Source organism: Cucurbita pepo, chromosome 3 (genome assembly GCF_057944985.1).
Source record: "Cucurbita pepo subsp. pepo isolate OVF chromosome 3, ASM5794498v1, whole genome shotgun sequence".
In the NCBI taxonomy this organism is placed as follows: domain Eukaryota; kingdom Viridiplantae; phylum Streptophyta; class Magnoliopsida; order Cucurbitales; family Cucurbitaceae; genus Cucurbita; species Cucurbita pepo.
In genome coordinates, this window is record NC_141800.1 from 17,898,960 (window position 1) to 17,925,078 (window position 26,119).

At 36.3% G+C, this 26,119-nt stretch overlaps 5 protein-coding genes across 7 annotated transcripts; 2 read left to right on the top strand and 3 right to left on the bottom strand.

Annotated features, from left to right (window-relative positions):
- Positions 1-606: 606 nt before the first annotated feature.
- LOC111790986 (lysophospholipid acyltransferase LPEAT2) lies at positions 607-7,859 on the bottom strand. Its single transcript, XM_023672141.2, has 14 exons — positions 7,317-7,859; positions 6,831-7,011; positions 6,582-6,641; positions 5,772-5,935; positions 5,623-5,686; positions 5,454-5,522; positions 4,354-4,449; positions 3,942-3,986; positions 3,732-3,793; positions 2,664-2,730; positions 1,978-2,028; positions 1,333-1,437; positions 1,192-1,239; positions 607-1,031 (listed from the first exon to the last, which is right to left on the bottom strand). Exons 1-14 carry the CDS (start codon positions 7,766-7,768, stop codon positions 900-902), a joined length of 1,596 nt encoding a protein of 531 aa, XP_023527909.1. The 5' UTR covers positions 7,769-7,859; the 3' UTR covers positions 607-899.
- Positions 7,860-9,257: 1,398 nt separating this feature from the next.
- Positions 9,258-11,571, bottom strand: LOC111789791 (RNA-binding CRS1 / YhbY (CRM) domain-containing protein). The gene is made up of 5 exons (XM_023670482.2): positions 10,922-11,571; positions 10,566-10,693; positions 10,165-10,390; positions 9,940-10,067; positions 9,258-9,680 (listed from the first exon to the last, which is right to left on the bottom strand). The coding sequence occupies exons 1-5, from the start codon at positions 11,460-11,462 to the stop codon at positions 9,462-9,464; spliced, it is 1,242 nt and encodes a 413-aa protein (XP_023526250.2). The 5' UTR covers positions 11,463-11,571; the 3' UTR covers positions 9,258-9,461.
- Positions 11,572-12,265: 694 nt separating this feature from the next.
- Positions 12,266-16,235, top strand: LOC111790989 (putative galactose-1-phosphate uridyltransferase). Its single transcript, XM_023672147.2, has 4 exons — positions 12,266-12,889; positions 13,069-13,359; positions 14,524-14,796; positions 15,879-16,235. The coding sequence occupies exons 1-3, from the start codon at positions 12,407-12,409 to the stop codon at positions 14,782-14,784; spliced, it is 1,035 nt and encodes a 344-aa protein (XP_023527915.1). The 5' UTR covers positions 12,266-12,406; the 3' UTR covers positions 14,785-14,796; positions 15,879-16,235.
- LOC111790988 (UDP-galactose/UDP-glucose transporter 2) lies at positions 15,530-19,178 on the bottom strand. Of its 2 annotated transcripts, XM_023672146.2 has the most exons (7): positions 18,787-19,173; positions 18,430-18,458; positions 18,139-18,340; positions 16,873-17,115; positions 16,690-16,791; positions 16,452-16,559; positions 15,530-16,053 (listed from the first exon to the last, which is right to left on the bottom strand). In XM_023672146.2, exons 1-7 carry the CDS (start codon positions 18,910-18,912, stop codon positions 15,805-15,807), a joined length of 1,059 nt encoding a protein of 352 aa, XP_023527914.1. In that variant the 5' UTR covers positions 18,913-19,173; the 3' UTR covers positions 15,530-15,804. The 2 variants fall into 2 exon arrangements, with proteins under 2 accessions (XP_023527914.1, XP_023527913.1); XM_023672145.2 differs by having other exon boundaries at positions 16,690-17,115; positions 18,787-19,178.
- A 2,191-nt stretch (positions 19,179-21,369) lies between these two features.
- On the top strand, positions 21,370-25,585 carry LOC111789914 (Protein kinase superfamily protein). Of its 2 annotated transcripts, XR_002814416.2 has the most exons (10): positions 21,370-21,504; positions 22,859-23,012; positions 23,094-23,184; positions 23,313-23,387; positions 23,476-23,564; positions 23,697-23,815; positions 24,101-24,241; positions 24,560-24,636; positions 25,135-25,365; positions 25,444-25,585. XR_002814416.2 is itself a non-coding variant. In XM_023670635.2 (9 exons), the coding sequence occupies exons 1-9, from the start codon at positions 21,408-21,410 to the stop codon at positions 25,279-25,281; spliced, it is 990 nt and encodes a 329-aa protein (XP_023526403.2). In that variant the 5' UTR covers positions 21,370-21,407; the 3' UTR covers positions 25,282-25,425. The 2 variants fall into 2 exon arrangements, 1 of the variants encoding a protein (XP_023526403.2); XM_023670635.2 differs by lacking the exon at positions 25,444-25,585 and having other exon boundaries at positions 25,135-25,425.
- Positions 25,586-26,119: the final 534 nt, after the last annotated feature.

Here is a 26,119-nt window from a genome sequence, read left to right on the forward strand (position 1 = left end):
CTCAACTGTGAATCTGAACCAAATCACCTCGACATTGAAGTTAGAACAAAAACAAACAAACAAAACAACAGATGAAACTCCTGGTTGGAAACTTGCAAGTATGGCACTTCTTCCCAACATAGTGTATATATATATATATGTATATATATAGGATTAGTTTGGTTCAAAGAAGGTACAATGAGTGAGAAGGGAAGAAGAACCGTACACTGACAAGTGATGAATGAACAGAGAAAGGACGACAGATAATTTAAATACAAAATATAAAGGAGAAAAAAAAAGAAGATGAGGCTAAATTCTTAATCACCTTTACATGAAAAAAGTACAAAAAATGAATAATATAATAAAATTAAGTGAATAGAACAAACACTTACAATCATGTTGGTCAATGCTCCCTTTGATCTTCAAATCAAATATACCCCCAAAGAGGAGTTTGAATCACTTCGAACTAATAAATAAAAACCAAACAAGTTAATGACAGATTATGACAGAGATACAGTACCTCCAGTTTGGGGTAGCAATGGAGAACAACCTGAAAATCCACAACATGGGCCTGAAGAAGTTCAGCAAATTTTACGATCATCAAACAGCTAGCTTGTTTAGATTAAGTTAAACCACAAGGCTGTAAGTTTTGTGACATTGCAAGAACTCGTTATCAAAATACATGTAGAAGTTTCAGGTGTGCGTAGATAATTTTTCATAGTGGGGAAGGGCAATGTAGCAAAATATGTTGCCCGCCCCAATACCCTATTATATTTAAGGAACAGCCCAACCCTCTCCTATATTTGGGTTCCTCCTAATAATCAACACATTCATGGAGGTGGTAGCAATACAATGACCAAACAAGACATGGGAAACTCATTCATCAAACAACAACGTTAGACATATTATGTTATTTCCAATTACAAGCTCGGTAGCAAACACCGTGAAAAAAGTGCGATCAGTAGCGGGTTCCTTCTTAAGCAGCCACATAAATCATTCTTGCTGATCTTTCCGTCGCCATCGGTGTCAAATAGTTTAAAGAGCTCATGAGCCTGCAATCACTCATTTATAACAGAGATCGAGTTATCTGACACTTTTTAGAATAGGAGAGAGTTTTGAATTTCGGGATTTATTTAAAATATTCAATAACTTAGATTTATAATAATGAGGTCAGTGTCAATGAAAATGGAATGGTGCTATGAAGTTAAGTACCTTGTCGGTATTCAGATCTGATATAGCTGGCCTTATCAATTCTGCTAACTGATGCCAATAAGTAACCAGAGAATGAATCAGCATTCATCCAAATGCACAAAGGCACTACTAGAAAAACCAATAAAGGAATGAAAAGTTTACTTTTTGTTCTGAAATTTTATCTCCGTTGCTACATTCAGTAAGGATCAGCTCACAGGATCGCTGAAAACCTTGCAGCTTCATAACATGCAAAGAACCGAACAGGTACTGAAAGAAACCAATAACTTCAATTATAAACAATGTGGAAACTTAAAAGAATTAGCAACAAGAACATACTAAGGTACCAGATGCAAAGAACTTCGAAGGACACACTGAAGACAGTCAATGCAAAGCAAGTAGGACAAAGTAGGCATAACGCATCGTATGGTTCTTAATTAGTCAAATAATCAATCAGCAATAGGGAGTCACATGAGCCAATTTCTTCAGAGGATAAAAACTGCAACTTTTCTTACAGCAGCTAGCAGTTTCGATTACCATGTAACGATCCACTTATGTGCCATGGTTTATGTCACTACAATTTTTTTAAAATAGGAATTTCTTGAAGCATGTATGCCCAAAAAGAGAAAAAAAAAAAAAAGAAAAAAAGAAATCTGCATAGACATGCATACAAAATGGTGATTGTTCTATACTCTGCAGTTTCTGACAACAAGCTGATGACGCACTGTGAAAGGTTTGGAATAGAGAAAATATTTGCACTCTGGGAGAATAAAGAAAAGAAAAAAGATTTGCTGAGAGAAAGGAAAAGACCTGCTTGAATGTTATCGTTCCCATCTTCTCTATATCAATAAAAGAAAATATCTGCAGCACATAAAGAATAAAAAAGGATTTAAAATCATTCAGCTTAAAAAAAAAAATCTGAAAGAACAAGGAACGAAACAAATGAAAATGAATAACTAGGAGTGGAACAGATAGAGAGAAAGCTAAAATCGGTAAGAGCCAAGAACATTAAAGCATCGACATGATTACATCAACACTGATAGTTATGACCATTACGCATTATACACTATCAATTACCTGCCACCGAGCAAAGCTTCATAATCTAATGATAACATCGCTGCTGCTTAATTTCTAAGGTAACACTTTAATCTCAATGGAGGGAGAATCTTAACGCTCCAGAGAATAGACACAGGATCAAAGAAGCACAATTTATATTATTTTCAATATTATTTAGATAAGATTATTTTTTTTTTTTAATTTTAAATAAATAGAAGCATCAAAACACTCAAATTTTGTATTGCAGAATGCATGTTGCTCCAGTGAATTTATTTTATTGCTCATACACCTGCAATGATCGGAGTACCTACCACTTCAAAAGTTCCCACTAGAAGAAACTAGCAAATTTGTATTTATTTTAAGTTTTAAGCATAAGCAACGTACATAAACCATTTGAAAAACAACTTCGCATAAAGGTTTTGAAGCTAGAGTAAACTCACCTCTTCAGCAACCGCACAAGCCTCGAGTCTTAGAGCTCTTATAAATCCATTATATGTAGCACGGCCACTGTAAAAGGAACAAGACAACGGTATCAGAATTTTTTTGCTGGGAAGTGCTTTATAATTCATTATTACAACTTTTCTTTTTTTTTGGGTGGAAAAATTAGCTTTAGTAGCTAAGTGTTTAAAACAGTAGGGAACTGTTTTTTAGCTTTGATTGAATTTTTGTATTATAGGCATGGAGGTGCAATATATATTTTAGTCCCTAGTTTTTTTTTAAAAATTTATTATTACTATTGCTCTCTAATCTTCTACAGGTTTCACTTTTATCCCAAACTAAAGTTTTTCAGTTAAACTCTTACAATCATTAAACAATCGAAGAATGACAATGAACTAGACGTACTAATATTATGAGCTTGGCCATCATCAGAATATGAATAATTTACTGATCAACTTTCTTTAGTAATAAACAATTTTGAGTAGAGTAAGTACCATATGAAATGAGTTAATTTTACGGTTGAGTACAATGTCTATTCCAATAAACATAAGAGTACCTTTAACTCAATTATTAATGTTTATTTTCACATTACATCATCATTTAGTCCATTGATTTTAACATTAACTTTTAATAGTGAAGCAGAAGAGTGCCACATCTGAGGGAGATATTTCAGTGTCACTAATTTCCACACCAAAAGTGGTCCACGGCTCAATTTTTTCCCCCCAATAAGAACATAACCAAATTTCAATTCAATAATCACATCAAAAGTGACAAGAGTGCCATGTTCATACTTCAGACTGTTTGTTCATGGGAGGACAAGTTCTTGAAAGTCAAGGCTGATTATAAGAATATTATTTAAAAGAATCTCCAATTCGTGAATAATAAGCAAATGATGGGATAATAAAATTGGAAAGAAATTTTAACATGCACTATAGCACACATATCATCAGCAGTTCCCAATCTATATTCTCAAAAATAATTATATTCCTTACTTTATCATGTCCAACACTACCAACAAAATAGAAAAACCTTAAATATTTTACACATGGAAGTGAACAGTAGAATAGTACCTGGAGTCGGGATTCATCGACAGAAACTTGTCGAGAAAATCAACAACTTCAAGGCTGCTGACCTGGGACAAATTGGAAAAGAAACCAAATTTTGTAATATAGATTCAGAAAATCGTGTGAAATATAAGGGAGATATTTCAGAAGGTGATGAACTAAAACAATAAAAATGTCATATATACTGGACCAGTTGCTATGTTAACAAGGACTTACTTGTTCCATCTTGGACATTCCAATCATATAATCAGAGGGTGTCTCCTGCAAAATTGTTATCACAATCACAACGGGTAAGGATAAAAAATAAAATATAAGCATTAAGTTCAAGAAAGTAAACCAAAAGCATAAAGACCATTAACATTACCGGGAAGAATATCATGGAACAAAATGACATAACAAATAGTGTTAAAAATCACAGAATGAATCAAGTGGATTCTAAACCAGATCCATCATTCATATTTAAACTCGAATAAAATATTCATTATATTTCAGTCACTACTGGAACCTGCTTATAAGTGAAAATATAAGTTACGGGTTTTAAAGGAAACGATAGAGTGAAAATGTGAATAATCGACTACTGAAAATATGGATATTAAATGCAACACAAAAATGAAAGAAAAGTACATACTTGATTTGCCTCAGCAGCCTTGGTCAGAAGAGTCAAATCTCCATATGAATGAGGCGTTTGGACAACATTTAGTGCAGTGGCCATTGCACGGCTAGTCTGCATGAATAATTTTTCAATTCTCATCAAGAATAAATATGAACTGTCCGCTAAATAGAACAAGTAACCAAACACATTAGTTATTAGGTCATAAATAACACGTACTAAAATTTGATTGAGTGGAGAAAAAATGGGTTAAAATAAAGTTTTTGTCCTTGAACATCAGAACTTGTTCTATTCTAGTCCCCTACTTTCAAAAGTCTACATCTAGCCCCGGTATAATCAATAAATTTCCCTAATATTAGTATTTTTTGTTAACTTTTCTAGAAAAATTATAATTCGTATTCCCTCTATAAGTTTTGGAAATAAATTCACATTGTGTCTTTTATTAAATGGAAATTATCGTTATTATTTTACCGGGTTGAATAAAAAATTAACTTCAAATGAATAATAAGAACTAATTTTAAGATATATTGAAAGTGCCTTAATTAAATTTGGACATTTGCAAGTACAAGGACTAAAATGGAATGAGACCCAAAGTGCATAATAAAAATATAGTATTTTAACCAAGCATAAGTAGTTTCCCACCCAATTAGGCATGAAGCGTTAGCTATGAATACTTTTCAATCATTGTTCAAGCTCCTTGATTCGTCAAACATTAAGTGGGTTTTACTCTACTTAGGTTTGGAAATTTATCAATTGTGCACCTGAATTTGAAGTAATAGTTAAATCCTCGAGTAAGGAAAGTACAGAACAAGACTGGAAGGGGTCTAAATGCATCCAGAACAAATTGGAACTGGGAACACTAAAAAAATGAAATGATAGCTTCTAATAACAAGAATTAAGGAATTAGGATCTAACGTCCACATTCAGATTGAATTTTTTTTCAAACGGACTGTTTCAGTTAAGGAAATTTACATGATGAAAGAAAAAGGAATTAGACTATCACTAAGTATACACAGATTAAAAAAAGTGAAAGTAACACCCATGCACTTCAAACTCCATAGAATTGCTAAAGGAGAAAGTAAGAAAGAAATTATAAACTCGAATGAGCAGAACCTTACCCTCTTAGCAAATTCAAGAGTGCTTTCTTTTCCGTTATACCGTGGTGAAATAATAGGAAGATACTCAACCTGGTCAGATAATAAAGTGTGACATTAACATTGCCTCAATAAAATGAAATGAAAAGTTTGTAAACAGGTGAAGGATACAAAAAAGATCGGAAAAAAGTACCTCCATGTAATTGTGAAATTGCATGAACATTCTAATCATGAGCTTTGGCAAAGAAACAAGTCCCCTAAACAAAATAGCATTTCACAAACATCATAGTAAGACAGAGTTGGGGCACCAAATAAACAATCAAATGAGGAGTAGACACCTACCATGATTGGTCAAAGTGTACATGAGGATAACGAACAACAACAGGTTGAATTGAATAACCAGGAAGGAAAGCACCAAGTTGAAAAGAAATGAGAGCCCTTCCATTCGTAGTGGTTCCCTCGGGAAATAACAGAACTCTTGGAAATTTATTACAAGAAGCCTTCCTCTGTTTTCACATCCTTGAAAGCACAGTTTTCTATCAAAAATCTTATCATGTTGATTCAAGTGAATCATCAAACAAGAAAAAGTGGGAAGAGAGATACTAAATAATTCATTCGTCGGTGTCCTTGTAAATAAACCATGTCCTTAACTTTTAACCTCAGTTTAAAAAACAATAATCTTACGAAACAATTAATGTATTATACATATAAAATATAATGTGACTTGTGAGTAATCAAATAAAGAGGTGTTAAAAAAGTTAGTTAGAGAATGGGAAAATGATTTTCCATTGTTTTAAAAATAGACCTAGATGATAAGAGCTCTTTACTGAGGCACACACCACCCAAACAATGTTTTAATTTTTCAAAAGAAATAAGAAAAGGTGTTAGAAAACAACCTTACTTGAACAGAGACTATGTTCTATAGGCTGTACAACTGTCTTTGAGTTCGAAGAAAACGTGTTACAAAAGCCCCCAATTCATTCAAAGGTCCATGGAAATATTGATCTTATAAGGGAGTATGTTCATAGGAATATCACTTTTAAGGTCGACAATGGTTCCATTACTCAGTTTTGGTCTGACCATAGCTAAACAACATGGAATTACATGCAAAGTGGTGCACGATTACATGTGAGAGTTACAGAAACTTTTTACCTTTATTTCACTAATGGCATGCTTCTTTGATGCAGGCGAAAATCTATCAACATAAATCACCTGAGAAATGTAAACAATAATTGAGAATTTTCTTTTTCCACAAGAAACAGATATTTTATCAGCAGATAGCTAATTAATCATGAACAGTGTTTTAAAAAAACCAAGCGCGCCTATGCCTTAGGCCCGACCCCTGCATCACGCATCTTTACTTGGAAAGAGTTAATCGGGTGGAAAAGGACATGAAATGACCTGCATGGCTCTGATGATGGTCCCAACAAAGGGTATGGAATCATGGGACTCAGCTGCGACCATAGTTGGAAATAACTCATAAAAATAAAAGATCGGTTCTATGTATGATACATGATTCGACACAACAATTGGAGCAATTTCCCTGGGAGCAGGCTTCCCTTTTCTTGTTATCCAATGATATCTGAAAGAGAAAGACAAACAAATGAAAATCATTAGATTAGACAAATAATAGCAGTAGAAAAAGTTGGATGTCAAGGAAGAGATAAGCTATCAAACAGAGCTGGAAATCTATTTTCCACAAAAAATTACAACTATTTGGCATACCAAAATAGCATGATAACAAATCGTAAGAGTACCTGATTATTTTTTCTCGTGTTTGTATTAATTGAAAGTATTAACACTCAAGATATGGAAAGAAACACGAACAGCCATGATTAAAGAGGGAGTACGAGTACCCTAATTTTAGCAAACAGAAGCATATCTCACCCAAAAGAAAACAGAATACACCGTCCGCAAAGCCTCGTAACCCCCATGAGTCTACACCTCCACTTAGGCATCGGATTCTCCTTATCCTTCCACCCATGAAGCGCCGTCTTGGTCGCTAAATATCCAACCAAAAGACAAATCCCGAAGAGCACAAGCCGAGCAAGCGCAATAGGTATGCAAACCACAATCTTAACCCACTCATACACCCCATCGATACTCGGCGTATTATTCCGAAATGGATCCACAGTGGTCATCTCGGGAACGGAGAATCCATCGGAGCCAAGAAACCCATACGGATTGCTAAAGCACAATCGAGGATCGTGATGATTGCCGTTCTGGTTGTTGATCTGCACCGGTGGACCACCGTCATCGTCTTCAATTCTGAGGATTACGTCCACACGGTCAGAGGACTCGGCGGGGAGCAGAGATGAGGTGAGATCGTGGTCCGCCATTGATGAGATGGGAAGAAGAAGGAAGGGAGAAAGAGAGAGGACTGAAGAATGTGAAGGCCAACTGATGGAGGGTAAAATTTTATGGTGGCAAAATGGTCAATTGGTTTGCGGCGTCTGTGAGTTCGCCACTCGTCATTTTCCCGGAATTTATTTATTTTATTTATTATTATTATTATTATTATTATTTTATAATAAAGGAGATCCATCTCGTTAAGAAAACTAATATATTGGCACGTGCATGCACGTGATGGCTCACTTTTTTTCCTAGTTGATGTTTTTTTATTTATCCAAATATTTATATTTGGCCATTTAATTCAATCTCAACAATGTGAAATTTCTCATTAATATTAAATTTAAAAAATAAAAATTTTTAATTTAAATGAATAAAAAAATGTATAATAAATCATTTAAATCTTTGGATATACTGAATATTTGATAAATGGGAGATTTTCTAGTGATGAATTAGATATAAATTTAAATTTTATGCTTAATAAATATTTAACTTGTATTTAATATATCTATTAATTTTAAAATAAAAATCAAGATTAAATTTATAATTAAAAACAATTAAATAGAGTATTTAAAATGGAAAGATAAAATTTATAATTAATAACGAATTAAATCTGAAACAGGTCGGCGGAAAGATGCCGAGGTGGTTGCTTACGTGGGGAGAGAGGCAGAGGCTTTTGGAGGCTCTGGGCGGCCACGTATTAAGCCTTGCGACCTTCTTTATCAAATATTATCTTAATGGACAGGTGTATTTATTTGTTTTTTATTCATAAATTTACGCATTTTAATTAGTAGTAGTTATAAAAACTGTATTATTAAACATAGTATTTAAGTTAATTTGACCGTTATTAAATTAGTCAAACATATAATTTAGATTAAGGGTGAAAAGTTCATATCTATCTATCCTAACTATAACCATAAAAAATATATATATATATATATATATATATATATTAAAATTAAGAAATTAGTAAAATATGTTTAATGTGAAAAGATTGATTAAAAGATCGATCTAATACTAAACAAATATATATCTCAACACATGTATATTATTAAATGCAGTAGTTATAAAGATGAACATCGTTAAAGATGTTAAAGTTCACGAGCAATCTCAAAGCTATTAGTCATGTGCAGCTTTCATCGAGTAGAATAACAACAGGAGGCAATGAAAAATGAGGGCAATAATCGTCTATGGACTGGACCAGACTACAAGAGAAGAACATCACAACGTTTTCGTTGTCAAACCGGAACAAAAAAGGGAAGAAAATTAGTCGTTAGAGGGAAGTTGAGACTCGTGGGTTGCGATAACAAAAATTTGATAAGCCAATATAGGCGTAGAACAACTCAACATGAACATAGTTCCGCTAGCTAAAGTATACACCATTGTCAAAAAGAAAGTTAGAAGTTCAAACCTCTATGCTCTACGGTATTGTTGAACCCGAAAAAAGAACGCCCTGCAGAATTTTGACTCCCTTCTTCATGGGAGAACAGAAGAATGAGGAAATAAATGATATGAACAAACAATATGGGTCAATCTACAGCATAGTGCATTTGAATCATCAGTCTTTGGGATTTTGCTTTGCAGCTGCAATATTAATATGTAGCCTTGAAAACAAAATCACAAGCTCAAAAGATCATGATGTTTTGGTACAATGATTCGCATAGATGTGAAGCAACCAAGGGACTACTCGTTATTACTAGATTGAAAGCCCGCATCGGAGCATTCATCGTCAAAATTTTCATTGTCGTCGTCATTGTCGACACAATTCGTATTGCCATCAACATCATCAAATGACTCTCTGACTGTAAGAAAACATTCAGATTCTGAAGGCTGGTAATCCTTGCCTCTCCACACTACAATCTGCTCCTTCTCAAACGTCACCAAGATACAAGGCACAAGGTCCTGATTTAGGAAGGAAAGTTGATAAGAAAAATGAAAAGAATTCAAATTTTGGCACAATAAGCAACTCCCTCCTTAGACGAGCACGGGGCTTAGTCAAGTAGAACCGATTTTTAACGCCAATGCATGATGCCTCGAAACAAAAATCTAGGTACACATGAAGAACAACACTCATGGCATGGTAAGAGTCCTTCTTCCATTCTTTCTATGATTTAAGAATTTAAGAATAGTTACGTAAAGGCATGAAGGAAACGACCATTACCCGAAGCTTGCAGCCAATTTTCTTGTAATCACTCTTCTCAAGGCCTTGACAATCAATCCGAACCAACTCGCAGCAGAGAAAAGCATCTCGAACCATGGGTACCAAACTACCATAGTAACCATTTTTTGCTAAAATCCACAGGCATGATGCGTTAGTCAATGACGTTATGATGAGACGGTAATATTACTCGAAACAAGCTTTAAAAAAAAGTTCTCAAACACATACCAAGTCTTGTCAAAGCAGGAACAGCTAGTCCTTTCTTTCTCATTTCTTTTGTTTCATTAATGCTCAGTCCATCAATTGTAGTTTTAATCAGCCTGGGATATATAGGTTCATGGGGTCTCCATAACATTAAGGGAATGAATGGCCTTTTCTTGGGATTATAATTCCTCCCTCTGTATAGAACAAGAAAACCACCATGCCTATGAATGATCTTCCCAAAGGTTTTCTCCTGCAGGCATGAACAAACCTCGAATTAAACGTACACGAACAGGTGGGTGTGACTCAAAATACATTTTCAATATGTTGAATGTAATTTGTGGAACAATCTCAATAGGTTAAGAAATGAAGAACTAAAACATTTGCCTATAACAAGAAAACTCCACCCAAAGAAATGAAAGCCATACCTCAAGCTGCGTGCACACATTTTTCATATCAACAGTGGGAACACCTAAACATTTGATCCTCACTGCCTCAGCATGTTTCCAGTGATTATAGATATCATTTAACATATTGTGAGTTAAACCATCTCTTCCTACGAACGCATAGAAGTTATGTAGTTAGAAGAAAATGCAATTATCCCAACGGAGCCGTTCAATATAGAGATCGTATTTTCAGATTCCTCAGTAATTTAAGCACAGAAAATAAGATAATCTCAATATCCATGAAGCATCTATCAATTAGAAATGATGAGAAAACAGCGTCCAAGATCAACAATTTTATATGTGCAAACAATAGATTAATAGAACTTGGTATCCCATACCCAAATTAATCTGCCTCTTTGTTTTCTTCTTTTGACAAGTTTCCACCAAAGTCTTTCTCTCGGCTCCTGTCAGTGGCTCCCCTTGAATATTCTCCCACATGACCCTCCTCTTCTCTTCCAGTTTTGGATCTTCCGTGCTCTCTAGAGAGCTCACCTTCGGGTCCACCGCCGGGGCACACACCCCAGTCCATTTCCGGTCAAGCCGCCCAGGCCCAAACGGTGAAAACTTCGGTTCTCGAAGCCCGATAGGCCTCACCGAGAGGCTAGTCTCCGTGTAACTGTACTGGAAATCAAATGGCAAGTCTGAATGCTTTGGCTTCTTGTCAGCGAGATCGAGCGATGATGGTGGTTTGTACCGCGGTTTCAGTGGTTTGTTTTGCCGCGGTTTGAGCTCCGGCGGTGGGGGTTTAGGGGAGAGAGAAGGTGGAGATTCAAAAGCGTAGTGATCCCGGAGTTTGGAGTAGCAGAAACATCGATTGGAAGGTGTAGGAGGATGAGCAAACGGAATTGGATTCTGGCGGAAGAGTCTGATAACGAACATGAGGTAGATTGCGCATGGATGAACAATGTCGCGCGACCGGAAATGGTTTAGGGTTTATCGGCGAAATCGGTTTAGACTTTACAGTAATATGAAATTCGCGGTCTTTTTTTTTTTTTCTTTTTCCTTTTTATATTTTTTTAATGGGTAAATAACTAGTTTACCCTTTATTTCATAATTTTTTTCTACTGGGCCACGATTTTAAGGCCCAAACCCGAGTATGTGAGTTTTTAGGAAGATGGGCCTGAGCCCACTTTTCTCACAGGCTACTGGGCCTATTCAAATGGAATAGGCCCAAACATCCAAATTAATTAATAATTCTTATTTTCAATAAAATCAATAATATTTTATAAAAAAAAAATGTAATATAATGTTTAATATATTTTTTAAAAATTCAAAAATTCAATATATATTTATTTAGTTATTAACGATTAATCTCTATTCGATGTCTCTTTTACACCCTTCAAACTACTCGGGAGCAAATTCTCCATTGAAAGAGGGACAAAAGACAGACCGTCTCAAGGCATAACACAACGTACAGGTAAGATCGACGAGACCTAGAAAGGCAACTCGTCTGGAAGTCGTATGATCCATAGTACCTACAACTTCCACGGACTGAATATTCATCGTTTTAGAAAGCAGGGGTCTCTTTTATGCAACGAAAAAACGAAACCAATTTGACTCGGCACAATCCAACGATGCATTCAATACCAGTAATATGTGCACGAGTTTAGGTCGATAGACCTACAAGACACTTTTAAACTTATAAACAATACTCGATTGATCGAAACCGAGCAAGGATCGAGATTGGATGATGAATATTTGATCTTAAGAGGAATTTGGAAGAGGAGGAAAATAGGCTCGTGAAGTGATCTCCCGCCGAAACTTTCCTAAAAACGATTTAGGTTATCCAGTCAAAATACTCCCAACCTTTCACGCCGTAGAAAATGGCGTCGCCGGTTGAATCCCGCCGTCCCGAACTCCGCAAGGACTCTGTTACGAATCGTTGGGTCATATTCTCACCCGCACGAGCTAAACGGCCCTCCGATTTCCAATCGAAATCCCCAGCTCCTTCTTCTTCCGATCCTCCCCAAACGTGCCCCTTCTGCATCGGCCAAGAGCACCATTGCGCTCCCGAGATCTTTCGATTTCCTCCTCAAAACTCCGATTGGAAAGTTCGCGTCATTCAGAATCTCTATCCTGCTCTCAGTAGGGACAAGGATCTCGATTCTTCGGCTTCCTTGTGCTCAGATTCTCTCGTCTGGGGTTGCCTTTTGGACGGCTATGGATTCCACGACGTCATTATTGAGTCCCCTGTTCATTCGGTTCACCTCTCTGATTTGATCCCCGAGGACGTCGCTCAGGTTCTTCTCGCTTATAAGAAGCGGATTCTACAGCTCGCAGGCGATGACAGCATCAAATATGTTCAGGTTCTCGTTCTTCTTTCTCCTTTCTTTAATTTTTTTCTCTGCATAATGCTCGTTTCTGGGGATTTTAAGATGATTTTCCATCTGGTTTCTTCTGCGCTGTGCCATTTTCATTTCGTCGAACACGTGGGGTGCATCAAGATTTTGAATTGCTATCTGGTTTCATTCTGTTGATTCGGTAGGTGTTTAAGAACCACGGTGCCTCAGCTGGGGCATCCATGACCCACTCCCATAGTCAGATGGTGGGTCTTCCAGTCATTCCTCCCTCTGTTTCTACTCGACTTGATAGTATGAAGCAGTATTTCAATCAGACGGGGAAATGCAGCATCTGTGATGTTCCTACAAAGGACCTTTTGGTTGATGAATCAGTCCATTTCATTTCAGTTGTTCCTTATGCAGCCTCGTTTCCTTTTGAGCTCTGGATCGTTCCCCGTGATCATGTTTCTCATTTCCATGAGCTGGATCAGGAGAAGGTAAGTCAAATCTTAAACTATACAAGTTTGGCTCTGAGTAATATTATGTCTATTTAGTAGCTATATCTATTTTGGAACATATCTTAAAAGTGTTTTGTATTTGTGTCTAATAAGACTCTGTTAGTTATTCCAATTTAATGCTTATATAGTTAAATACTCGAATACTAAATTGGGTTAGACAAAATGTGAGATCTCACATCGGTTGAACGAAACATGGCTTATTAGGGTGTGGAAGCCTCTTTCTAGAAGACAAGTTTTAAAACTTTGAGGGAAAGTCCGAAAGAGAAAGCTCAAAGAGGACAATATCTACTAATGGTTGGCTTGGATGGTTACAAATGGTATAAGAGTCAGATACTGGGTGGTGTGCTAGCGAGGACGTTGGGCCCCCAATGGGAGTGGGTTATGAGATCCCATGTTGGCTGGAGAGGAGAATGAAACATGACTTATTAGGGTGTGGAAGCCTCTCCCTAGAAGACAGGTTTTAAAACTTTGAGGGGAAGTCCGAAACAGAAAGCTCAAAGAGGACAATATCTACTGGTGGTTAGCTTGGACGGTTACAAATGGTATTAGAGCCCGATACTGGGCCTTGTGCTAGCGAGGACGCTGGGCCCCCAATGGGAGTGGATTATGAGATCCCATGTTGGCTGGAGAGGAGAATGAAACATGGCTTGTTAGGGTGTGGAAGCCTCTCCCTGAAGATAGGTTTTAAAACTTTGAGAGGAATTCCGAAAGAGAGCTTAAAGAGGACAATATCTACTGGTGGTTAGCTTGGATGGTTACAAATATTATTAGAGCCCGATACTGGGCGTTGTGCTAGCGAGAACGCTGGGCCCCCAATGGGTGTGGATTATGAGATCCCATGTTGGCTGAAGAGGAGAACGAAACAGTACTTATTAGGGTGTAAAAACCTCTCCCTAGAAGATACGTTTTAAAACTTTGAGTGAAGTCCAAAGAGGACAACATCCACCCGTAGTGAGCCTGGGCTGTTACACACAACACCTTGAGAATTCGAAAACATATGTAAAACATTTAAACTACATGATCTGGATAGGCACAACTTAGAACTTCAAGGATCAAACATGTAATTTTAAGATAATTCAAATCATTACACTCATTTGATGACCACGACAAAGTATGATGCTGACTGATTCATGTGCAGTGCAGGCTGTTGACCTTGGTGGGCTATTGAAAGTGACACTCATGAAGATGTCTCTGCAGCTGAACAAACCACCATTCAACTTCATGATTCACACTTCTCCCTTACAGGCTTCGGAATCAGATTCAGCTTACAGCCACTGGTTTTTGCAGATTGTTCCTCAGCTCTCTGGTGTGGGGGGGTTTGAACTTGGAACTGGTTGCTACATCAATCCCGTTTTTCCAGAGGATGCTGCTAAAATCATGAGGGAGGTTAACATTTCAATATAGGCACAGGCCCTGGTACGTTCTATAATGATCTCTCCCTTTTCCTTTTAGTGTGAGATTAGAATTGGCCTATCTTTTTCATGAAGAAAATGTTGAGTTCATCATACAATTTGACATATTTGCATGAAATGAGATTGATCCATAGTTTTATTTTGTGAAAAAATCTTTTCCATGACTTCATTTGGGATGTTTCTGGGTAATTCTTCATGAGTAGGGGCTACTTGTTTGTTGGTGATTCTCCTATTTGGTACTAAGAGAGAGATCTCGCGCTTCGAAATCTGATCTGCTCGGGATAGATATTGCCTAGGAAACACAAATAGAACAACCAAACTTGGATACGAGATGACATGTACATGGTAACACTCATTTCTAAAAATTATTAGAGCACAAACACAATATTAACGCTTTTATTATAGGGTACAATTTAATATACATTGTGAAGATTCTCTCGTGCCAAATGTTTATTGTAGTTTAGGATGCTTCTCATTCATGATCTAAAGTTATTGTCAAAATAGTCTTGATACATCACAAACGTATCCAAATTCTATTGAATTAACAACTTTGAGAGAGATGGAGAATTTTGAAAAAATGTTGTGTCAGGGACTGCAAGACAAAGCTAAGTGTATATCCATAAATATTAGTTCTCTAAGAGGAAGAAAAAGGTTGAAGACGCATACATGAAGGTATCTCTGTTATCCAGGTTTCTCCCATTTTTTTCCTCAATAAACAAGCTGTCATCAACCTCCAATGGTTAAATCATACAATATATATTGAAATTGATCCGTGTACATTGAAATTGTTCAAAAAAATAGGATATAAATTGACATGGTGATGGGTGATCGTAAAAAATGGAAGACCTATATGACCTCATTTACAACTCATTTCAGCTATTTTGAACATTGAGATTGCTATCATCAGAGCATGTGGAGAAGCCATCTACTGAAATTGTATTGTTGAGAGGCATCCTTCTTACATTTATAACATGGGATTTGGGGGGAAAATACAATAAAAAAGTATCCTAATTTAAACCAATGGCCTTCTTTCTTCATCTTTCTCACTTTCAATTTGAGGAGTCATTTCATTGTCATTGTTAGCAGGTCTGGAAGTTCTGGCATTTGAAGAGGCTCTGTTTTTGGGCTTGTAATCAGGTAAGAGCTTCAGCGAGATCCCCATGCCTATGAGCAGCAGACCAGTCGCATGTTGTTCGCTTAATGGCTTTGTGAATATCAAGTAAGATAGCAATAATGTCACTGCCTTTCTAGCAGTTGTTATCTGTGGCAGAATTCAATTGTTTTGAGTTGTTACTACTAGGATCGCAATAATTCAAAGTTTAAATCATCATCTCATTCTTTAAAATCTATGTTTATTCCATTTTCAAAAGATCCATTCTAGTCCTAGATATTTATGGATCAAAGCAAATGAATAGAGAAGTTTATGACCCAACTATGACTTAACAGTTGCACTCAATGTGATTCACTGATCATATCTTCTTTTTTGGAATGCTGAAACTGAGAGAGCATCATTTCTGAAAATGGTTGAAAGAAAAAGCTAGGACAACATTGATGTAGTGGCCATTTATGACATGCTTGAAAATGCATTCAAAACTTCCTACCATTGCACATGGAGGAGTGTCAAGTAAAGTGTGAAATGGTTTAAGAAGTGAATAGTACCATGGCTGTAGTAGCTGCCCCAAATAGGGCAATGAGTGAAAGAACAGAGACTTGGCCGACGTAGGTTGCCATGGCTTCAAAAATTAACACACCGTATACGTATTTGTGCTGCATAAAACATGGTATTCTTAGAATGTGTGTTTCACTTAGCACAATAGGGGTTGAAAAGAAGGAAGAAAATGGAGAAAAAGGTAAGAGAAAATGTAGTTCTAGAGAGAGAGAGAGAGCTAACTGTTACCTGAGAACATGAAGTCCATGCTTTAAACAATTCTCCAGTGAGAAGCATGGGTGGGATCAGGAAAGGCAAGCCAACTACAGTAGAACAAAAGAGCATCTCCATCTGTTTGGTCAGTTTGGAATCAGCTTTCTTTTTCACATGTAACCAACCACAGAAACAAGGATAGGACCAGTGAGGAATCACCTGTGTGGTTTCAGGATTCATGGTAAAGATGGCTTCTTGCAGATTTCCAAGAAATGAGTCCATGATTAGTGCACCCGATATCATGACCACGCCGAGAATACTGAAGTTTGGAGATGTTTGTGCATCTGCTAAAGTGAAGATGATCAAACCCACAACCAAAAGTACAGCAGAAACGTATTCATGAGCAGGATATTTTCGTCTGAGGCCGGGTATGAAGGCACCCATTATCATCACTGGCAAAACCTGAAACATCAAAATCTTCATTAGCTTCAGGTGACGAATAGTTGAAACTATGTACCAAGTTTCTAATCTTTTTCAATTTTTAGTTTTATTAAACCTTTGATTTATCCTCTTTATAATGTTTTATTCCCTCCCAGTTTCACACAAGTAATACAAGTTTTGACGACATGATGCCTAAATAATGTACTTGCCTGAAATTACAAAGTTGTGATCTTTCATAAATGCTTTAAAACTACTGTTCAAATTTTGGATGAAATTGAAACTAGTGTGGCAATGACATGGAATAGAGTAATGGTGTTTGAGTCCCAAATTTTGTTTTTGTTTCAAGTCATTGCACACCATTTTAGATCCTAATTTTTGCCCTGCATTCAAAATAATTTATGCCCAAATGGTAGTTTTAGAATAATTTTGAATGATCAAAGGTAATATTGCACGATACGAGTACTTTTCCTTTTTTGTAATTTAGCAAATATTACAAAGTTGGAAGTACTATGCATACACAACCATCAAATAAAAAATCTACCCACTGCATGATCTATATAGTATTAGCTTAAATGAATCCATTGCATAATACAAATGACAGCCTCATAAAAAGTATACTTTTTGAATATTTGGTAACTATGAGGACTTAATTGAAAAGGGAAAAGTCAACTCAGAAAAAAGAAATTGAAATTCTAAAAGACCAAAAAAGATGAAACTAAAAATTTTAAAAGCTTTTAGATCAAAAACAAACATTTAGAAAAAATAATAAAAAGGCTAACTATTCAATTCATTGGATGGATGCTATACTTACCGATCAACATAAAATTCAATCACAACAAGCTATCACATCATTTCTCGACGCTCGAGACATCGGCTAACTATTCAATTCATTCGATGGATACTATCCTTATTGATTAACATAAAATTCAATCATGACAAGCTATCAGATCGTTTCTTGACACTAGACATCAACTTGCAACGACCCGTTGGTTTTTAGTATCTATTCCGAAATCCCAAACAAACAAAATTTCAAGGCAAATTTACCTTTGTAGATTTGAACATGAGCTGAGCAGGATAGTTAAGAAAGGCCAAAGACCCCTTGGTGAGGCCATGGGAACCCATCAACACAGCAGAAAGCTTGACATAAGTCTTCCAAGGGTTCACCATATGCTTGGCAGTGAAGCCTTGGAGATATATCAGAAACAGATACACAAATCCTTGAATAAATGTGAAGTACCATCCATAGCTACACCAATAAACACATAATAACATAATAAATTGGGGATATGAAACCTCAAACGGAATGTTATATGTAGTTTCTGTCAAAAGGCTCACCTGAATTGCAGCTTGTTATATACATATTCCTAGAAATTAGGCAGAAATGGAGATTCAGTTCACTTGAATTTGGAAAGATTTCATGTAATAATATAATTTAGCCGCAACTCTTTGATTTGAAAACGAAATGTAGGTGAAGAATATTCAGGTTGAATGCCAAAATCAAAGAGTATCGAGTTTTCTAAGTGGTTTTCTTTCCCCGAAACTTAATTTTCTCGAGAAACAAACAGCCAAACAAACACAAAATCCTTCCAATCAAACACTAAAACTAAAAAAAAAAAGAAAAACCGTAGAAATCCACTGATTAGTCCAGCATTTTCTCAGGAACCAAACAGAAAGGGAAAACACGAGAAATACCTCGCAGATGCCGTTAACTAAATAGCCGAAGAAAAATCCAGAAGAGCAAATGAGGAACTGGTGCCATTTAGGCCTATCCGTGAGGGAAATCCCAAACAGAGTCCGAATCTGCTCCTCGTTCTTCATAACGCTGATCTTCCCCCAATGAAAGAGGCGGAAAGAGGTGAGAAACGGAACAATGAGGAAAGAATCAGAGAAACAAAAAATCGATGGAATCAAGAACAGGAATCGAGCATAACGTTGGAGGGTGAAGGAACTTGCATGTTAGAGAGAGAAAATCGATTGAAGAATGGGTTATAAAGAAACGTAAGCGATGGGGACGGTGGCGAGGACTGGAGCTCTATTCACGTTACACTCTAAGCTCTGCGCTGGCCTTTCTCGTAATGCACACATACACGCACACTAACTCATGACACACACAAATTACTCCAAAAAATGTCTTAAAACTATTTATTTTACCCCTAATCATAATTATATCTTTTTTTTTTTCTTCAATTTATTCCCTTTTATTTTAAAAATTATAAATAATCCCTTATATTTTTATATTTTTTAATTTAATCTCTAAAAAAAATCATCACTAGTATGAATAAATAACATGTACTAATTCTCTTAAAATTTAAGGTTCAAATTATACAGAAAAAAATAAAATTAACGATTATATTTATTATTTTTTCAAAATTATAGAGCTACGTAGTTATTTTATTTAAATTTTAAAATATTATATATAGAATTTAAGTCTGTTAAAACTTTAAAAAAAAGTTTTTTTTTTTTTTTTGTTTTTTAAATTTGGCTGATAATTGAATTTTCAAAATTTTAAAATTAAATAGTTACCTTGAAATTTCTCTTTTAGTTCTTTGATTATTATTATTTTTTTAATTTATGAAGTATTATTAAAAAAATAATTTAGACATATATTTAACTAAAAAAATATTGAATTTTTTATACATATCAGCAATATTATTATTATTATTGTTTTGGTATAATAAGTGGAAATTTTGACTAGGTTAATAATATAAGGTGCTGGATACAAGGATTGACTCTGACTTTTGACTTTTTTGCGCCACAGTCTATTTGGGCCGTTCGATCATCCCTTTTTGATCCGACGGCTGGATGGAGACTTGAGTATTGTGGATTTGCGCGTGCTGAATCTAAGCTTTTTTGCCGTGTCCTTTACATACATGGCGAGCAGGGGTAGATAAGTAATTTCATGTTTCACAGTTTTATATAACCAAAAATGAACGGATATTAATACCATAAAAGAAGAAGAAGTAAATGTGGGTCTAAATTTAGCTTTTTTTTATTTTTATTTTTATTTTTATTTTTATGCATAGGTATTTTAGTATTGACATTTTTTTTTCAATATTCAGCAATAATTTTAGACCTACTAATGTTCAATTATAGATTAATTACAAAAATGGTTAATGAAATATTAACATTTCCTTATTCAGTCATTGATTAATAAACCTCTGATATTGGTAAGGTCGGTATTGTGGTCATCCATCTCTAATTTGTCGGCTGATAAGATCTTTGAGATTGACTAGCCAACTGGATTGGTTTGGCCGTTCCTTTCTATTGAAAAAGAGTGTCTGTGCGAGTCACTTTCTTCTGGCTTCGTTGGACGACACGACATTCTCATTCAAACACAGGTCGGTTGTACTTGTGATGGTTCCCAATGATCCAATATGACCACTTAAGCCTACGTCGGGTAGAAATTCAACCCGATTTTTTTTTTTTTTTTTTTGAGCAAGTATGCTCTTAATGTATTTAACATAAATTTATTACACACTTTTTTAGGCATTAGGCATTGAATTCCAATGAATTTATTAACAAATTTAAGTTATGAGGTACAAAAAAGTCAACTATGAGAGCTCCTTGCCAAATACATGCTAAAATACAAAGTAAAATTGATTGGTGACATGCTAAATCAAACTTGTTAATTTACTTGTCTACTATAGATCTTCATCTCATACTACCTTGAAAACCCGTAACCTAATTCCTACAAAAATACTGTTTTATTTAAATTACATGTTTGAATAGTTTCGATTAATCTTGTCTTTTTGTGACAAGGATCCGTACGATCTTTACAAGGTTCATCTTCCATATGAATTTCAACGAAATTCAAAGAAACAATGTATTTACAGAATCCCGAGCCCCAAATACTTGGATCAATCAAAAGTTCAATTGTTTTAATAATACTATATTTTGACTCGATAAAAAATTAAATCACAAGATAGGTCAGGTAAATACCGTGCCTTTAGGTTTAGAGTATTTAAAAAGAAGAAAAAAAATCTCCCATAGGGATTGAAGAAATAAAATAAACTTTGAGAATAGAGAGATTATTTAAAGAACAAGCAATGGGACATTTAAATACTCACTTTTACCTTCCCCAATGACCTCATAGGGTAAACCCAATTTAACCTTTTCTCTATTTCTAACTAATTAATTAATTAAATGTATACAATAATATTAAAAAAGAAAAAGTCAAAATATATTTTTCTGACTCGGAGATCGGAGAAAAAAATTTATAAAGAAAAACGACGTCGTTTATATCGACGCAACCACTAGAAACCAAGCGGCAATCGGCCTTGGGCATTGGCCTCGTGCCGTCCTCCAAGAAGATAATGGCGGTACACGTGGGTCTCAGTTACTTCCCTTCCTCTTCCCCTTCTCTGCTTCGTCGTCCTCCTCTCTCCTCCGCCAAACGCCGACCATTTGCCGGTGAGTTCAATTCTGAACATAACCTACACTGGTTAGCTGCAGATCCACTTCATTGTTTCCTTCAATTTCGTGTTTTTCCATTCTAAATTTGAGTTTGAGGGGTTTGTGTTCTTTGTAAGATGAGCACTTTGGGATGGGATTGTAGGCATGTATGTGCATTGCCATTCTGTTCTGTTTTCATTTCCTTTGACGATTGAGTTATGTTAATGATGCTTTTCTTATATTGTTTGAGATTTTTTGGTTTTGATGTTTTGGGGATATCAGAGATTCCCAGTTTATATCTGGGTTTCTTTGGATTATTGTAAACTTCAGTAGCTGATTCCATCTATATGCCATTACTGCTTTTAATGGTGTACTTGCCTTCTGCCTGTGAAAGTTTCTTTACTTACTTCTGTCCATTCCAATTACTGATGATCTTTGTGTCGGTGGATTTGAGAGGTCATTTATAACCACCCAACCCCATCGCTAGCCGATATTGTTCTCTTGGGACTTTTAGGGAGTGGTTTCAACACCCTTGTGAGAAATGTTTTATTGTTCTCTTGTGGCTTTTAGGGAGTGGTTTCAACACCCTTGTGAGAAATGTTTAGTTTCCCTTCCCAACCGATGTGGGATCTCCAATCTACTCCTCTGAGGCCAGTGTTCTCGCCGGCACACCGCTCAATGTTTGGCTCTAATATCATTTGTAACAGCTCAAGCCCACCGTCGATAAATATTGTCCTCTTTGAGCTTTCCCTTTCAAATTTTCCTTCAAGGTTTTTAAGATGCATTTTAAAATTGTGAAGCTGACAACGATACACAACGGGCCAAAACAGACAATATCTGCTAGCGGTGAGTTTGAGTTGTTACAAATGGTATCAGAGCCAGATACCGGATGGGGTGCCAGCGAGGACGTTGGGTCCTCAAGGGGAGTGGATTGTGAGATCCCACGTCGGTTGGAGAGGAGAACGAAGTATTTCTTGTAAGGGTGTAGAAACCTATCCCTAGTAGACACGTTTTAAAACCTTGAGGGAAAGCTAAAAAAGGACAATATTTTGCCGGCGGTGGACTTAAGCTGTTACATTATTCTTTGAACTGCATGCTTGCACCGCAGAAGTTTGATATTAATGAACTCTCTAACTTACTCTCTAAGTGACATGAGTAAAAGGAACTGATTGTCCTTATTGAAGAATAACTAGGGCTTTTAGAAAGCCTTACAAAACAGAATAACAAACAAACACAATAAAAAACAAATCAACTTCTACCAATTAGTTATATGAAAACAAATAGAAAACTACTACCCATTTAATTAACGTTGCAAATCAAGTCAGAGACTTCACAATGAGTTGATTGAACTTCCCATTTTCAATGGTTTCAGTTGCAGCAATGGGAGATGATCCTATAAAAGAATGGATTCTCTCTGAAGGAAAGGCAACACAGATAACAAAAATTAGCCCAGTTGGTGGTGGTTGCATCAACCAGGCAAATCGCTACGACACGGATGCTGGGTCCTTTTTTGTAAAAAGGAATAGGTAAGAACTCTTGAGTTCTTATAGTTGACTGATGATAAAAAGAAGTGAGAGAAATTATGAGCAGTTATGTAACTCACTCAGGAGCATTGGACCCTCAATGTTTGAAGCAGAAGCTCTTGGTTTAAGTGCAATGTACGAAACGCGAACTATCCGTGTTCCTAAACCATTCAAGGTTTGAAGAATTTCAGTTCCAGGAAGAGTTATACTCTATTATCCAGTCATTGTTCCTTCATTAAAGTTTAGTTCATTCATCCATTGCTTGACTACAAATAAGAACTGAACTTATTTTTCTCATTACAGTTCGGATCATTACCTTCTGGTGGCTCATACATCATTATGGAATTCATAGAATTTGGCTCCTCAAGAGGCAACCAGGTAAGAAATGGACCATCCTCTTTTTCGTTGGAATCGAAACGATGAATATGGCAACAGAACTTCTAAATCTACCCTTTACTGACCTCAGTTTGAGCTGGGAAGAAAGCTTGCTGAAATGCACAAAGCTGGAAAATCTGACAAGGGATTTGGGTTTGATGTCAACAACACCATTGGCAGGTGAGTTCTTATGAATCCTATCTGCTAATGCTGTAAGTATATGCACAGGTCATAGATAAGTACCATTATCAGCAATTGAAGCAGCGTTTTATAAGTGAGCTCTTATTCTCTTTGTATGTCTTATGTTCCTAGTACTCCACAAATAAACACTTGGTCATCAGATTGGGTACAGTTTTATGCGGAGGAAAGATTGGGGTTTCAGCTGAGGCTAGCACTTGACCAGTATGGCGATAGAACCATTTATGAGAAAGGTGAACATTGCTGTTTGGAGAATGGCACTAATGTTTGTTGGTTGACCGCGTTTTCGATCTTAGTTTTGTGTGATAAAAAGGCTTTTATGATCTTGCCATATGTTCCAAAAGGGGTAACATAACCCTTGATTGCTTTTGAAGATTTGGTATTCAGATAGGTATTACAAGATTTAGTAACTTGTTATCATCACTTGAAGATGATGAATTATGGCTTTATTCTTTGTATAGACAGCTGCCCTTGGCTATCTTTCTGATTGAGCTTTATGTTGTTTTTGCATTTAACAGGACAAAGGCTGGCAAAAAGTATTGGACCCCTGTTTGATAATGTCACGATCGAACCGTGTTTGCTACACGGGGACTTATGGAGTGGAAATATCAGCTCTGATAAGAATGGAGAGCCTGTTATACTTGACCCAGCATGTTATTGTAAGTTCAACTTTCCTCATACTTCATGCATTTGCAATTACAAAAATAATGCTTGGATACGAAAAGATCAGTGATTTGAAATGAATCGCTCGAAAGTAGAAGTAGAGAACGGCATAGTAGATCGTTGGGGTAGATGAATCAAAGTCGAAATGCTCCTGCCTCTTATTCAATTGGGTTTTTTAGGATTTGTTTCTACTTTTATTCTTGCATTTTTATTCAAAGAACTAGTCCAGGAGAGGTTTGGAGCTTCAACAACTTATCTTTAAAAGAAGTCGTTTATCTTAGCAAGTGTTTGGTTTCTAAGGCTACATTTTTCAGATGGACACAATGAAGCAGAATTTGGAATGTCATGGTGTGCTGGCTTTGGAGGTGCCTTTTATGATGCTTATTTTCAGGTACTATTGTTTTCCAAGTTAATAGATTCCTGATTCCACTTTATTTGTCGATTGTATATTTTCTTGTGAGATCCCAATTGATGGGAGAGCGAAGAATTTTTTATAAAGGTGTGGAAACCTCTCCCTAATAGACGCGTTTTAAAACCTTAAGAGAAAGTCCAAAGAGGACAATATATGCTAGACATTGGGTGGTGTGCCAGCGAGGATGCTGGATACGCAAGAGGGGTGGATTGTGAGATCTCACATTGGTTGAAGAGGAGAATGAAACATTCCTTGTAAAGGTGTGGAAACCTCTTCCTAATAGACGCGTTTTAAAATCTTAAGAGAAAGCCCTAAGAGGACAATATCTGCTAGCGATGGGCTTGAGCAGTTACATTTCCCCTTTTCACGTTACGATGATCTTCTTACAAGTTAGAACTGCCGTTACTACTTTTCCTTTGCCTTTTCAGCTCATGCTAACTAGTTTTTACATTTGAAATGTTTGGTCATTTTGTCCAGGTTATGCCCAAGCAACCTGGTTTTGAGAAGAGGAGAGATCTTTATCTGTTGTATCATTATCTGAATCATTACAATCTCTTCGGTTCCGGGTACCGTTCATCTGCCATGTCTATAATCGACGACTATCTGCAGATACTTCAAACTTAGAAATGATTTTTCAAGTGAGATTTGTTTGAAGGTTCCTGGTTCGTAGTCGATTTTGCCGATGCCTGTTGTACCTAGAGCTCTACAGTACGTATATCCATTTCTCCCTCCTATTCATGCTTCTAAGCGACATTACTGATTTCTTTATATATTTCCCAATTTCAGTAATCCAAAAGCAGCTAAAAGAAATCAGCATCATACATAGCTTAAATAACTAAGAGATAATTCAGATAGACACGGACCTTGGAATTGAGAGCTCTTACAGTGGAATGATAAACATCTCGATTAACTCCTCCAATTCTTACTGTAGCAGCGGAACGAGTTAGAAAAAGAGTTGCCGGCTGCCGCCGTGCGCTGGCGGTGGCAGTACTCGCCGGGAAATAGGATTTAGGGCTTTGCTAGATCTCGCGGCTGAAAATGGCGGGAGGAAGAGAATTGGAAGGGCCGGTTGAAATTGGCGACTAATTCATCAGAATAGGCTGGAATTGCTAATATTCTTTATGCAATTAAAATAAATTATATGAAAAAAAAATAAATAATAATAATTCATATTTACTCGCGTGGAACTGAGTTATTTTAATTACTTAAAACGGAAGCGGCATATCTTTAGTGGATGTTCTCTATTTTAGCCTATTATCTATCGTCATCAATCTCAAGGTTTTAAATCGCATCTAATATGGAGATCGTTTAGTCCTACTTCGACTAGTGTCTCGGACTGTTTGACTCTAATATCATTTGTAACAGCTCAAGCCCACCGCTAGTAGATATTGTCCGCTTTAACCCGTTATTGCCAGTCAAACGCGTCTTATGAGGCTGACTACGATACGTAATATATCAAACA

Bases quoted from the DNA above. Each gene is read 5' to 3' on its own strand.
- LOC111790989 (XM_023672147.2), top strand. From the start codon at position 12,407: ATGGCGTCGCCGGTTGAATCCCGCCGTCCCGAACTCCGCAAGGACTCT. The intron at 12,890-13,068 runs GTTCTCGTTCTT...TTGATTCGGTAG, and splicing joins ACAGCATCAAATATGTTCAG to GTGTTTAAGAACCACGGTGC. The intron at 13,360-14,523 runs GTAAGTCAAATC...TGTGCAGTGCAG, and splicing joins ATGAGCTGGATCAGGAGAAG to GCTGTTGACCTTGGTGGGCT.
- LOC111789791 (XM_023670482.2), bottom strand. From the start codon at position 11,462: ATGTTCGTTATCAGACTCTTCCGCCAGAATCCAATTCCGTTTGCTCAT. The intron at 10,068-10,164 runs GTATGTGTTTGA...TGTGGATTTTAG, and splicing joins TCCTGCTTTGACAAGACTTG to CAAAAAATGGTTACTATGGT. The intron at 9,681-9,939 runs GTAATGGTCGTT...TTCCTAAATCAG, and splicing joins AAATTGGCTGCAAGCTTCGG to GACCTTGTGCCTTGTATCTT.
- LOC111789914 (XM_023670635.2), top strand. From the start codon at position 21,408: ATGGCGGTACACGTGGGTCTCAGTTACTTCCCTTCCTCTTCCCCTTCT. The intron at 23,565-23,696 runs GTGAGTTCTTAT...TTATGTTCCTAG, and splicing joins GTCAACAACACCATTGGCAG to TACTCCACAAATAAACACTT. The intron at 24,242-24,559 runs GTAAGTTCAACT...TACATTTTTCAG, and splicing joins ACTTGACCCAGCATGTTATT to ATGGACACAATGAAGCAGAA.
- LOC111790986 (XM_023672141.2), bottom strand. From the start codon at position 7,768: ATGGCGGACCACGATCTCACCTCATCTCTGCTCCCCGCCGAGTCCTCT. The intron at 3,794-3,941 runs GTAAGTCCTTGT...AATTTGTCCCAG, and splicing joins GAATGTCCAAGATGGAACAA to GTCAGCAGCCTTGAAGTTGT. The intron at 1,240-1,332 runs GTAAACTTTTCA...TATTGGCATCAG, and splicing joins ATAAAATTTCAGAACAAAAA to TTAGCAGAATTGATAAGGCC.
- LOC111790988 (XM_023672145.2), bottom strand. From the start codon at position 18,912: ATGAAGAACGAGGAGCAGATTCGGACTCTGTTTGGGATTTCCCTCACG. The intron at 18,459-18,786 runs GTATTTCTCGTG...CCTAATTTCTAG, and splicing joins TAGTTAACGGCATCTGCGAG to GAATATGTATATAACAAGCT. The intron at 18,341-18,429 runs GTGAGCCTTTTG...TTATTGGTGTAG, and splicing joins TATAACAAGCTGCAATTCAG to CTATGGATGGTACTTCACAT.